Here is a 13,740-nt window from a genome sequence, read left to right as displayed (position 1 = left end):
TAGTGTAATACCCTCTAACCAAAGCATCTCAGAGAAATGACACTTGAAATTGTGCATTCGCACAGCGCTTTCCAAATTATTATCCAAAAGGCAAAAAGCTTGCTGTGGTTCCCATCAGAAACGAGCAAGCGTGAATGGAGGGTCTCCAAAACATCATAAAGAGAGCAGTGAACCTTACACACTTTATTTCCCTCAGTGAATAGGGCCAGTATTCATTACAGGCCATCTTGTTTTTCATTTCCAAAATAGCTGACACATGCCAACCATCCTGCTGCTTGAATGAGTCGCCTATGGGACAGACGCAACACCTGACCAGCTCGGAAAATCAAAGACACGGTCTCAAAATGTAAAACAAGGGGTCAATCTAACAATGGATGCTCTGTAAATGCAACCTGCCATGCTTTATTGCATTATATTGACTATATCTAAGGCAAATACGGTGAAATACAGAATCATGGCAGTCAAATATAGATAATGCTGACTATTTTAAACAATTTGGTCTGGCATACAATACATATATTTCTTAAAATAAATTATATATATATATATATATATAAAATATATTTTTAATGCTACAAGTGCATTTAGGCATGACCACATTATAGTGTAGGCCAAAATAGTGTGGAAAATGTATATTTATTTTGATATTAGTTAAAGGTGTTATTACATTATTATGTAAAATAAAAATTAGCTGATAATATTAATAGTACCGACGTATTGAGAATTCTTTATTACAATATGTCCACACGATATAAATCAACACATCAAATTATTACCTACACTACCAACAGTATATAGTATACATAATATACAGTAGATACATGTAACCAAATTCCTAAGCCTATAAAATAGGCTAAGAAATAATCCTTACTACCCCCACATTAAACTAAACACTTCAATACTGACCTGCAAGTTCAGAGCCCAAACTGTCAGTTATGTCCCAGGCCAGCGCAGACCCCAAAATAATCCAATCCAATTACCAACATGTCCATCAAGTGCGGCCCCCAGGCAAGGTCATGACCCTTTCAAGATTTTCAAAATCCCTCATTGTGAAGACATCTTTATGGAAGCTGTCTAGACCTCATAACTGGAAATGATGTGAAAACGAGCCATCAAGATGTTTTTTTCTTGATTCAAATGCATAAAAACTCAAGTAGAATGAAACATGGGGGTCAGCCTCTTAACGTCGCTGTTGTTTAGTAATTGCCATTTAAGGTGACAAGCTTGACTTCAGATAGAAAAAAAAAATGAATTCCTACTATAGCAGACCACTACTCCCTAAGGAGGGATCTCAAGGTTCTTGCTATTCTTGCATGGGAAAGTCGACTCAATGCCAGAAGCTGCCAGTTTGCTCGAGGAACAATTCTAAGAACGAGTGACAAAGAAAGTCACCCTCACATCAGCGCATGTGAATAAAGCAGATGTTTTGTAACGAGACGAAATATTGCACTGTGATAAAGGGTCCGTGGTTTCCCGACCCTTCCTGTGAAAAGCTTTGAGAAACGAGCTTTGCCACGTACTGCAGAGACAATACAGCCATAAACTGAAAGGATCTAAATCACTTTCAATCACACCAGAGCAACTGATTCCCAACCAGTTCTTTTACGCTCTGCTTCAGCCCCACCCAGTTCACTACCAACAATTACTACTTTGAAGATGTGCGCTGAAGCAAAACACTAATCACCCAGATACCCAGAATGTTCATTTCCTACGCACACCAGAGTAAACAATGCTCAAGAGTCACTTGTGAATGGAAATTAGGAGTGTTTCTTCATTTAAATGGACGTCTGAAGTGCCTCATGTACGATTTAGGAATAAATAAGTGGCTGTGGAACAAACATAATGATATGTGAAGATAAGTGTTGCTTTAACATACGAAGAGTTCAGATGCAAAAGCATCTAAGTGCCATTCGAAATTTTCTTCTAGAATGATCATTTTTATCAAGCTTGCATATTTAAGTTCAGTGATTTCACTTAAATGGCAATGATAATTACCTATTAATTGTTATTTAAGTGAAATTACTGAACTTAAATATACAAGTTTGATAAAAATCATCATTAAAGAAGAAAATTTCAAATGGCATTTAGAGGCTTTTGCATCTGAACTCTTCATACATAAAAAGTATAAGACTGGGCAATATATTGAATATTTACAATACACTCTAAAAAAGGCGGAGCAGTTGGGTTAAAATCATTAATTGCATTTTTTAATCCAACATTTGGGTTTGTCCATATTTGACGGAAAATTGGGTTAAAACAACCCAGCCTTTTTTAGAGTGTACATTCGATTTTGTTTTGTTGGTGATACAAATTGAAAAATCAGCATAGTGACTATGGCGTCTTTCACTGAAAATGAAAAATTCTGTCATCATTTACTCATCCTCATATTGTACCAAAATTGGATTGGATTGGATATGGATTTCTGCAACACAAAAGAATATATTTTGAAGAAAGTCGGTGACCAAACAGTTCCTGGACCCCGTTGACTTCCATAGTGTAGAGAAACAATACTATGGAAGTCAATAGGGTCCAAACAACAGACAGTTGTAACAACTCGAGGGTGAGTAAATAATGACATCTTTTTTATTTTTGGGTGAATTATCCCTTAAAGACACCTATGTGCCAATAAAAAGTATTTAAATAATGCTATATATATACACACATTTATACTGTCAGCAGTCTACAAAGTAGAAGTAATGTTTGTTCTTTGCACTCTCTTATATTCAGCTTCCTGTTCAATTAGTGTCCTTTCCTGCATTTAGCTGAATTTCAGGCGATAACGGCAAAAGCACTGCGCTATGACTCACATGTTAGTGTGTTACTAACCTTATTTACATAATATCCGCTGATGTGAGCCACCAAAAGACACAAAGGGGTCTTTTCAAGGATGCTACATGCGTGTTTAAAGGTTAACTTTTTCTCTGTAAAAGTGCAACCGTTTTGGCAGTGGTCTTTTTTCAGATCTTTAATAAGGTCACTCTCCGGAAAGATTCCACGCCTGAGACGGATTTGTAAAGCGCCACACTTTCGGAACGATGACAACAATGTAAGACTGACACATAGTTTGTAAGTCTCCAATGATTGGGAGAGTAACACCCCCGCTCAGATCTGGTGTTCCTACTGTTCAAGGTCCAAAGCTGCGGGAAGGGGAGACCTGGAGGCCAAAAGCACTGGTCACACACTGGCAGCTCTCAGAGTTACTCTCCTACCCAGCTGGGGTCAAGGACCCTCCATCACCCCGCCAAACAAAAGGAGAGATTCCTACAGTCCCTGGACAACATGGCACAGACACAATGGGAGGCTGGAAACACCCCCCCCCACCACCACATACACACAACCACCCCTCCATCCTCTCCTTATTAAGGAACTCTCAAGCAAAGAGAAGGATTAGTGCACTGGACCTGATCCAAACGGACCCAAACGGCACTGCCTTGGGAATGCAAGAGTGATCATCCCGATAATCTTCATTCACTCCTCTATTTTAAAACATTTCTTGCGGTTTTAAAACACTTCACTTTAGATTACAGAGTATAGAGGAAAGGCTATTTATTACTGATATATATATATATATATATATATATATATATATATATATATATATATATATATATATATATATATATATATATATATATATATATATATGTGTGTGTGTGTGTGTGTGTGTGTGTGTCTATAACCACCCCCAAACTCATGCCATTGGTTAAGGCAATATTGTATGAATGTATGTATGTGTATAAACATACATACATACATACATGCATATACATGCATTTATATATACATATATATGTATTTATTTTTATATATTGTTTATGTATATTTTACCATTTAAATTAAATAACATAATGTATTAAAAATGGCTCAAATGTCAATTCTTTGCTTCAAACGAAATGCAAATAAACTAACCTGTCTAAATAAAGACAGAATCATTTCCGACTATCTTTGTTTGAGATTGCTGGCATTGTTGAATGAACTAACATTTGTGGCAAATAAACTCCCTTGGCTCGCCGCTATCCAAAAAAGATAAAGAGAGGTTAGTGGCCCTGAAACCAAGTCTAAAGTTGACCCCACAACAGGTTGAAACTCTAACAGCAACAACAAGCTCTTTTCAACAACACTGTGCGATCTCACGCTTACCTTTGGTGTTAAAGGCTTCCTTGAGGTGGAGCAGCACATCTGCAAACCTCCGCACTTCGTTGACCAGCTGCATGATGTAGTCGGGATCCGCACCCGCCATGTCCATGCTGTCCGATCCCGAGCTGACGGAGCTCAGAGAGCCGCTCTTCGCAGATCGGCCCAAACCCCACGACCCCGAACCCGAACCCGAGGAGAGGGGGAAAAAGTGGGAGCTGGGAAGCCGAGCCATTCCCAGCGATCGCTTGTTCAGTCCTCCGCTGCTCTGCTGCAGCATCCCAGCAGCAAACATCCCAGCTGCAGCCAGTTTGAAAGGATCCCAGTGCGACGTTCCCAGGAGACTCTCAGATTCCAAGAGTTTCCTCACTGACTGTCGGTCCTGTGAGCACAACAGAGACAACGTATGGTTAACCCACTAATGTTTGAAGACAAGAACACTTCTATTTGCAGGACTTTACCACACATAGACAGGGGAGAAATTTAAGCTGTGCTCTAATAGGGATGTCTTACACACCAAATTGGTTTAGACTTCACTGAGTCTCAAAAGTGATTTACATCTCAAATAAAGAAACCTTCAAACAGGCTAAAGGTGATATGGTCGGGTATACTTTGAAATGGGGATATTAGTTACAAGCAAACCAGGAATTTCAAAGGCATATTTTGGCTGTGACCTGAGTCTTAGGAAAAGCTTGGGTAAAGTCTGAGTCTAAATATGTCTCCATCAAGCTTTTTTTTTACATAAGACTTGCATTCTTTAATAGAGATTTTTATCATTTAAAAATGCAGCTAAAAACAATCACAATGTTTTTTCTTTGCTCAAGATAAAGGAAGGCATTGAGTTTGAGGAAAGCCAAACCACTAACCTCACAGACTAAAGATGAAGTAACATCTCACTTTGTCTTTGTTTAGGATTTCTGTCATTTTTGAAAGAACTCACACTGTGGATTGTAAATAAAACCGTCCCTTGCCCAAATATCTATCTATGACAAGTTATTTTGTTAGAAAGTCCAATAGATTTAGGAAAATAACAATTAGAACTTCACAGAAACATATTTACTATAACATTTACCCAGACTTTTTTTTGTAAGTTGAATTAAAATAACAAAAAAAGAAATGAAAATTCTACTTTTCATTTTTTTTTTCTAAGAACTCTTTGTATTTATGTGAACAGTTTGCAATTGTTTTACGAAAGAATCACTGTCCCACATTCACAACAATTGTTTTAGAGAACAACTGATTTTATCCACACAGAAAAAAAAGGTTTCTATATGGTCTATGTTTCTATGGTTTCTATGGTCATGGTGTAAATAAGGAGCAGAATTACGGTTTAAAGAAGTAGAAAGTCGTTTCCTGTCATTACTTAACATGTCAGTATTTAAGAATTTCAATTCAGAAACAATTTTTCTTTTCAGAGAAATATGAGTGCTAGAAACCATGTTGTGTTAGCAAGTCGAAAACATTTAACATCACACACAAAGTATGACAATTCCACACATTATACAAAAATCCTTAAGTCCCACTATTTGACGATTTAAAATAACATAGCCTATATTTACTAAAATAAACTGTTAGAATGGTGCATTAAAGAATTAAACAATCACAGTAAACGTAGTATAAATTCTTACAAAGATTGCGCTCAATGTCAAACGACACGTGAAGTCCATTCCCAAACTACCAAAGACAACATTCCTCAAAAAGGTAGCATAAGGGGGAAAGTTTACACAAATCCGAGGTCATAAAGTTTTTGTAACTTTTCTGTGTTGGTGGTAATGCGATATTGCTCACCTCAAATACTATTTAAAATACGTAGCGGTAACTTCTTCATCATTTTATTAACGGAGTAGACTATTTATTAATCAAAATCCCACCAGTCAAGCAATTCCGTTATATTTCAAATATGAAAATAGAAAATGCATACTTACTGAAGGAGCATATCTCGATCGTTGCACACAGATACATGTATACTGCAAGCCCACATATATCCGAAATGCCGTTAAATCCCCGGTTTGCTCTACAATCTCAGTCCCGTAAACCGAAATAATGCTGTCTATGCGAGCATCACGTTCTGCTTGCTTCGCCCCGCCCTCAAACGACCCTCTGACTCATGATTGGCCCTGGTGGATTGAGAGGCGTGGCCTCAGTCTCCACCTACTAACAACAGGTGTACTTGCACTCTGGATAATATATTGACAGACATGACTTATTTTCTTTCAATATATATATATATGGAAAAAAAATCCTTAAGATTAATATTCCTGAATTTGCTGCTTATTATTTATATTTCAGGCCATCCAGAATAACTAGTGAGTTTAACATCTGTGCTCAGGAATATAAATTGACTCCACCAAAGGGAAGGGTGATTTGTAAAGGGATTTGATCCATCTAGTGGCTACTTTTTTGTGTTACGCTCATGTAACCAAATATTAGAATACATGGGACACAGAGCTAAGTTTAAGCATTTATTTAGCATGGGAAAAACGTTGATTATCCATTTTAGTATTAGGTGCATATCAGTGTTATTTTAGTGTCATTTTTTGTCAGTTAATCCTGATTTTATTTCAAGTAATTCATTTTTTTCAGCTTTAGTTCATGAAAATGTCTACCTTTCCAAAACATCCCTGCAACTTTGTTCACAAATATTGGGTATTGTCACTTTAAATGATTTCCCTGCCAGCATCAGAAGTATGTACTACTCCCTTATTTATAGTCAATAACACTAATACTCTCATTCCCCCAGCAGATATAGTGGCAGTGGTTTACAGAAAGCACCATCATTTGAAGTCAACCAGTCAATCCGGTCTGAGCTAGTTTCACGGAACATGGAAACATGGACTTTGCAAGTTTACAATAAATAATCTTTTATGCAGAAATAAACCATTATAGTAGATGTTGGCTATGTGGCAAAGCAATGGTGCAGCCATAACTGACATAATTGCTTTCTCAGGGAAAAAAAAAATATATTCACTACCTGCCCCCCTCTGTTCAAGCCAATGATCCATCAGTACAGACAGCATTCAAGCAGCAAGCAATGAATCATGCAGAAAACAGACCGACAGTTGCATAACCAAGGTGGAAAAAACATAATATTCCTGCAACATCAGACGATTTGAAGAAATCTAACCATCTTTGAGTGTTAAGAATGATTTACATCATTAGTCTTTGTCTAGCTCAAGCTACTAAATAACCCTGAAGGTTTAATAATAGTTAATAATTAATAACTGGCCATTTAGGAAGTAAAATAATTGCAAATTCCAGTTGGTGGTTTTTGGTGGCATGTATTACATGAAGTGATGGGTTCTTTTTCTCTTCGTAGGGTCCACAGTTATAGCAAATTAGGTTGATTCCTATGTGAGTTAAAGGGATAGTTCACCCAAAAATGAAAATTGTGTCATCAATCACCCTCAAGTTGTTCCAAACAAGTATGAAGTTCAACAGAATCGTTGGGTGAACTATCCCCTTAAACTCTTAAAATTTTTATTCATTTATGATTTTAAATATTAATCGATATAAATTCAGCCTATTAATAATGCACTTAATCTTAATTTATGAGTCAAAGGTGTACATTTTAGGTTATATTTATTTGAGCCTACAGAATTGTAAACTAAACGGCGCCCTCTATTTGTCTTTCCGTAACATTTCATTTTCCCCCTCCCTCCATACGTAATTTAGTCAATTGTAAGGTCCTTAAAGTGTATAAAATAAAATGGAGAAGGTATTATGTTCATTTCCGCGAATCGGTTCGTTCAGTTTAAAGAACCGGTTAGAAATAATTTAACTATTATTTAGGGCCTAAATGTAATTTGAATATAATGTCATAGTAAAACAATCACCTTAACCTCATAAAACATAAACATTTATCATAGAACATTTATACCTCGCTACATTATTCAAAAGATTCGGTTTACTCCAAACGGTTCACTCATCTGTTCTCGGCTCATCAAAAAGGATGGATTCAATCAATTCACTGAAAAGATCTTACTCGCAAGAATGATTCGTTCATGAAACAGAAACAGAAAGAGTAGCATTACAACGTGTCATGTGCGATACTTGGATAATTATTGTTAATATATAAAGTAGCTAAATCAAACGATATACTTTCGTACATTCCATCCTGATTATTGAGCTAGGAGGATTTGTTGACCGCACGCCGTCCAGGACCTTTACAATAGTCAGTCACATAGCTTAGATTTTGATCCATTTGGCCGCAACAGCAACAACACCGGGAGATGTGTCAGGCAAACGTGCTTCACGGGACCGCGGTGGGGTTCTGACCCGCTGTTGAATCCAGCTTAGCGGTTGTAATAACGGTTGCTTTCAGCGGGGGAGTTTGACATGTCTGTCGCAGTGGCCGGTGGAGGGGCGCAGTCTGCGGGGCTGGGCTCTGCCGCCGCGGGCTGCTGCTCCTCCTCGTCGGGCGCCGGTTCTGCCGCATTATTAAGCGGAGGATCGAGCATCGCGGGCCGGTTACCCAGCCGAGTTCTCGAGCATATGTTCTCCTATCTGGAGCTGCCGGATCTCATGAACTGCTCGCTCGTTTGCTGGCACTGGTACAACTGTCTGGCGGATGAAAACAGCGAGGTGTGGCGAAGTCTGTGCGCCCGCTCGCTCAGTGAAGAAGCGCTGCGCTCGGATGTCCTCTGCAACCTGACTTCATATAAAGGAAAAGTAAGATTGTTCAAGTAATTCATCTTCATATGCTATTCATTTATTTTCATTTATATAATCGACACTCTAATGCGTATGATCATGCGAAATGGTACTTTTAGTAAATAAACTAGTATTTGCGTAGTACTTGATAAATATTATTATTATTTTTGCTTTTACTTTTCAAATAATACCCATAAACTTTAATTCTTAATTTTGTATTTCTTGAACACAGTTATGTTTTGTAGGTGACCGTCAGAACGGTGCAAATGTATGACGTCATTTGTAAATATTGGACAGTTACATCAATAGGTTGCATGCAAATGATGGATGCATGCATATCAAAGCTAAAACTTCTCATCAGCAAAAAGCATGGTACCAGCATTGTGTTTTAGACATGATACTGTCATGTTTATTAATCTATTACCTATTTGTAACTTATTTTACCTGTTCTTGCAATGGGAATAAATACTGATGTGGCATAAAACCACTAAATAAACCATACTATACTTTTTAAAACATATAGATGATAGTTGATATATAGTTACCATTGTATCACCGACCGTCTCATTCTAGAGAAGATTGTATTTGACAAAAGTTTGAAGTGACTTTCTTTCTTTTATCCTCAGCTGAAGTCCTTCCAGCATGCGCTGAGTTCCCATGACTGCTCCAGGAATGTATATATAAAGAAAAACGGGTTTACTCTGCACCGCAACCCCATCGCCCAAAGCACCGACGGTGCCCGTGGGAAGATCGGCTTCTCGGAGGGCCGGCATGCCTGGGAGATCTGGTGGGAGGGTCCTCTTGGCACGGTGGCGGTGATCGGCATCGCGACCAAGAGGGCTCCCATGCAGTGCCAGGGCTATGTGGCACTTCTAGGCAGCGATGACCAAAGCTGGGGTTGGAATCTAGTAGACAATAACCTGCTTCACAATGGAGAGGTCAACGGCAACTTCCCCCAGTGCAACAACGCTCCAAAATACCAGGTAGTGGAGCTTGAGAATGTACTATATATAAAAATCATGCTTTTCCAAACTTAAAGGGATAGTTCACCTAAAAATGGAAATTCTGTCCTTTACTCACCTTCATGTCGTTTAACACCTTATGACTCTTTCTACTGCGAAACACTCAAGAGGTGTGTAAGTGTGTATACTGAAAATTGCAAAGAAAAAGTGCACTTCAGAGTGCATGCATATGTATGAATTAGTTTTACATTACCTTTTGTCGTTTTTGGTTTATTGAAGGTCGTTGGCTTTCACAATATGGACAACAGCTTCATGTATCTTATTTAGTGTTTTACCTGAAGAAAGAAAGCTAAATGAGTGGAATGACATGAAGAAGTTGAATAAATTATGACAGAATTTCCATTTTGGGGGGACCTGTTCATTTAGAGAAATTATGCACCTCAAAAAAGATTTTTTGTCATTGTTTTCTCACTCTCATCTTCTAAACCTGCTATTTTTGCGGTAATTTTTTTCTGTGAAAAGCACATTTTGAAGAATCATTGTTCAGTTCATAATACAATATCTACGGTGACCACAGCTGTCCGTGTCAAGCTCCGAAAACAACAAAAACAAAACACCATAAAAGCAGTTGGAATATGACTTGTGTGCTACTTTCCAAGTCTTTATCGGTTGCTTTTGAGGAGCAGGTTGTAACTTAAATCAATATTCACTTAAAATCTCTGCCAAAACTAAAAAAAAAAAAAAAATCAAATGTTGCTTGTACAAAGCTATTGTATTGCTGCAGAAGACAGAATACAGCACATAAGTCATACAGACAACTTTACAGACAACATAGAAACATTTTCTTTTGTATTTTGGAGGCAAACATAACAGTATGCAGGTTTGGAAAAACGGGAGGGAGAGGAATGCTGGGTACACACCCAAAGATTTTTTACATCTTATAAGATTTTCAAAATGTGATAAGACCACAAACATGAGGACAAAAAATCCAAGATTGAACAGTCTCGACTGTGAACACAGGAAGTCTCGGGAGACTTAAGAATAAGCATGGCGGACGATATGCAAGAAAAAAAAATGCGATGATAGTGTTTGGAAAGATTTTCACAGAAAATTCACGGGGGAGGGGGGGAGAAAAGGGTTTGGGTGTAGTCGTGGAAATGGCGGGAATTTAGTGAACTTCTCAGATAAAGGTTGTGGTAATGCACACGCTGGCCCTGTCTCTCTCTCCTTTTGAAAATTTACCATGGTTTTACAACAAATAAAAAATAAAATACATGGTTATTGTAGTTAAACCATGATATGATAACCATAAATTAACCATAGTATTCCAAAAAAAAATTCTAACTATAGCATTTATTAGGTTATACAAATGTTTAATACGCCTATAATAAATGTAAACCATGGGTAATTCTCTCTCTTTCTCTCTCTCTCTCTCTCTCTCTCTCTCTCTCTCTCTCTCTCTCTCTCACACACACACACAGTTTTTATACTGAGCTAATTGCATTTTCTGAGCCACAAATAAACAAGCTGATCCTCCATCTCTGGTAACCAAAGATTTCACTTTGTGCTGCACCATGACTGCGTTTGTGATGTTTCCGTCTTCCATCATCTCGCTTTCTGATTGGATATTGTTTAGTTTAATGTGATAATCTCCAGAGAGCACACGCATTTGTTTTCGGGGTTCCCCCCCACACATCAGGATTTGTGATCGTAAATATTTAACATGTTGAATATTTACGATTCACGATCGGGGCAGCTCCGATGTTCTTCCGAGCAGGTTCGGACACTCTTAACACACCTCGCACCAAGGGAATATCTGATAAGATAATCTGTAGAACCATCAAGATAATCGGGGCATAGCTACTTTAGCTAGGATTGTGGGAAGGGGGGAAATCGGCCCAAAATCAGCTTGATTATCTTTTGGTGTGTACCCAACATAAATAATGTCAGTTTTAGGGATGCGCCGATATGAAAATTTTGGCCAATACCGAAAAACCGATAATTTGGAAGCAGATAACTGCTAAATATAAATCCACAATTCAAAACCATCATGACGAACAGTGCATCTGAAGTGTCTCAGCTGAAGGAAATAATCCATTATTTATCGGCTTCAATATATTGGTAAAAAATGTAACGTATCAGCCGATACCGATATGGATATTGTTTCGTTTCATGTGATAATCTCCAGAGTGATAATAACCGATAATTTCATGTGATAATAACCGATAATTCTTTATATTTGGAAGCAGATAACGATATATTTGCGGATAAATATAAATCCAAATTCCAATACGCAATTCAAAACCATCATGGTGAACAGTACATCTGAAGTGTCTCAGATAAATAAAGGAAATAATCCATTATTTATCAGCTTTAATATATTGGTAAAACATTTTACATATATCAGCCGATACCGATATGGTGGCTCATATATCATGCATCACTTGAACCTTTCCTTGAAAAGTCAGCATGAAACGGAAGCCTTCCATATATCTAAGTGAAAAGGCTTCTGAACAAGAAGGGCAGGACTTTATTTTGTCCATAAGGAATTAATTGGGTCTTTGGATCATTGTGGTTTGTTGTCCCGCCCTCACGCCAGTAAACATCAACAAAGAGATGTGGCTGAGAGGGAGGGGAAGTTAATAAAATATTAAATAATGATGTGCAACTGATTAATTTTTTATAATAAATACTGCAATAAAGTCCAAGAAATTAGAATTGTACCTTGTCTATAATATGTTTGTATTTATTTTCCAGATAGGGGAGAGAATACGTGTAATCCTAGACATGGATGATAAGACACTAGCCTTTGAGCGAGGGTTTGAGTTCCTTGGAGTGGCTTTCCGGGGACTGCCCAAAACATGCCTCTTTCCAGCTGTTTCTGCTGTCTATGGGAACACTGAAGTGACTATGGTGTATCTGGGAAGACCTCTGGATGGATAAGTAGGATCTCAGTGTCACTATTACAACCGGAGAGCACCGTGGGAACTGCTGCTTGTCACTAAAAAAAAAAAAAAAAAAAGGAAAATTTGTGGTTGGTGGCGGGGCTTGTTGATGGTGAGGATGTCCAACACACATCTGCGGATTTCAGCTGAACATCTATTAGTTTTTAATCCTTTTTTAAGACCTGGGACATTTTTTTAAAACCTGGTTTTAATCTAATTTATGAAATTGCACAGGGAGCAGCTGTTCTATTTTATGAAATAGGTAAAACAAAAAGATTAAGCCAAAATAGAAGAGACAAGTGACAAAGTTTTATAATTCATTACAAACATTTTACACACGCATGGAATGAGAAGTTACTGTATGAATACAAGGACGGCTCAAGCTTTCACTTAAAAAAGCAAATTTACGTGTAGGTAAATATAACGAAGTAAACATGCCAAAACGACGTACCAATATCTTACCGTTCTGTTTTTTCCAGAGCAGTTATCTGCATGCAGTATACCAGTCTCTTCCTCTGTTTTTTTATTATTATTTTTAAAGACAGGCAAAGGTAGTGTGTTGTTATTTCGTTTGTTACTGTACATCTTAACTGTAATGTATAAGTGTATAGTATTTATTTATTAAGGTCCATCTTTGCAATAACCAAGGTTATGGAGACTGCAAATAAACTCTAAATTGTGCCAGACTGTGAACGTATCTCAGACTGTTTTGTTGTCACATGATTGATTGATCTGGTCTGGTGGTATATTAATGTATTATTATTATTATTGTATCTAGCCCATAGTTGTTCTTTTAACCACAAGGTGGCATCCTTCATCATGAGTTGCTTGACAAGGCCAAATAATGGTTGACAGTCACATCAGGTTTTTTTCTATAACAATGTTAATTTTTTATAGTGCAATTGGTCTAAAATGGAAGGAAAAGACAATTTCAGTCTTTGATTAATTGTATCAGTGGTTCGTATATGGTGTTATTAACCACTACCTAAAATTATTGCTCAGAATTAAAGTCAGGATTTTGTGTAGTCTTAAATTTTGGTTTGTACACA

The 13,740-nt window shown here is 37.5% G+C and overlaps 2 protein-coding genes across 3 annotated transcripts in view; one reads left to right on the top strand and one right to left on the bottom strand.

Moving 5' to 3' along the window:
- arhgap29a (Rho GTPase activating protein 29a) overlaps window positions 1–6,187 on the bottom strand; it is a 42,141-nt gene extending 35,954 nt beyond the window's left edge. For both annotated transcript variants that reach the window (XM_039684618.2, XM_039684619.2), the window contains exons 1-2: window positions 6,060–6,187; window positions 4,141–4,516 (exon numbers count right to left, since the gene is read on the bottom strand). In XM_039684618.2, coding sequence (XP_039540552.2) covers window positions 4,141–4,429 — 289 coding nt within the window. In that variant the 5' untranslated portion in view covers window positions 4,430–4,516; window positions 6,060–6,187. The remainder of the gene's footprint in view (window positions 1–4,140; window positions 4,517–6,059) is intronic.
- Window positions 6,188–8,324: 2,137 nt separating this feature from the next.
- fbxo45 (F-box protein 45) lies at window positions 8,325–13,384 on the top strand. The gene is made up of 3 exons (XM_039685082.2): window positions 8,325–8,802; window positions 9,411–9,767; window positions 12,504–13,384. Exons 1-3 carry the CDS (start codon window positions 8,470–8,472, stop codon window positions 12,687–12,689), a joined length of 876 nt encoding a protein of 291 aa, XP_039541016.2. The 5' UTR covers window positions 8,325–8,469; the 3' UTR covers window positions 12,690–13,384.
- The last annotated feature ends 356 nt before the right edge of the window (window positions 13,385–13,740 follow it).

The sequence above is a fragment of the Pimephales promelas genome, chromosome 22, assembly GCF_988280905.1.
Source record: "Pimephales promelas chromosome 22, fPimPro1.hap1.1, whole genome shotgun sequence".
NCBI classification, from domain to species: Eukaryota; Metazoa; Chordata; class Actinopteri; order Cypriniformes; family Leuciscidae; genus Pimephales; species Pimephales promelas.
This window is presented reverse-complemented; position numbering and strand designations above follow the sequence as displayed.

What these genes read in the sequence shown, in the direction of transcription:
- fbxo45 (XM_039685082.2), top strand. Translation starts at nt 8,470, where the DNA reads ATGTCTGTCGCAGTGGCCGGTGGAGGGGCGCAGTCTGCGGGGCTGGGC. An exon ending in TGACTTCATATAAAGGAAAA is followed by an intron (nt 8,803 to 9,410) that starts GTAAGATTGTTC and finishes TTTTATCCTCAG; the next exon opens with CTGAAGTCCTTCCAGCATGC. An exon ending in ACAACGCTCCAAAATACCAG is followed by an intron (nt 9,768 to 12,503) that starts GTAGTGGAGCTT and finishes TTTATTTTCCAG; the next exon opens with ATAGGGGAGAGAATACGTGT.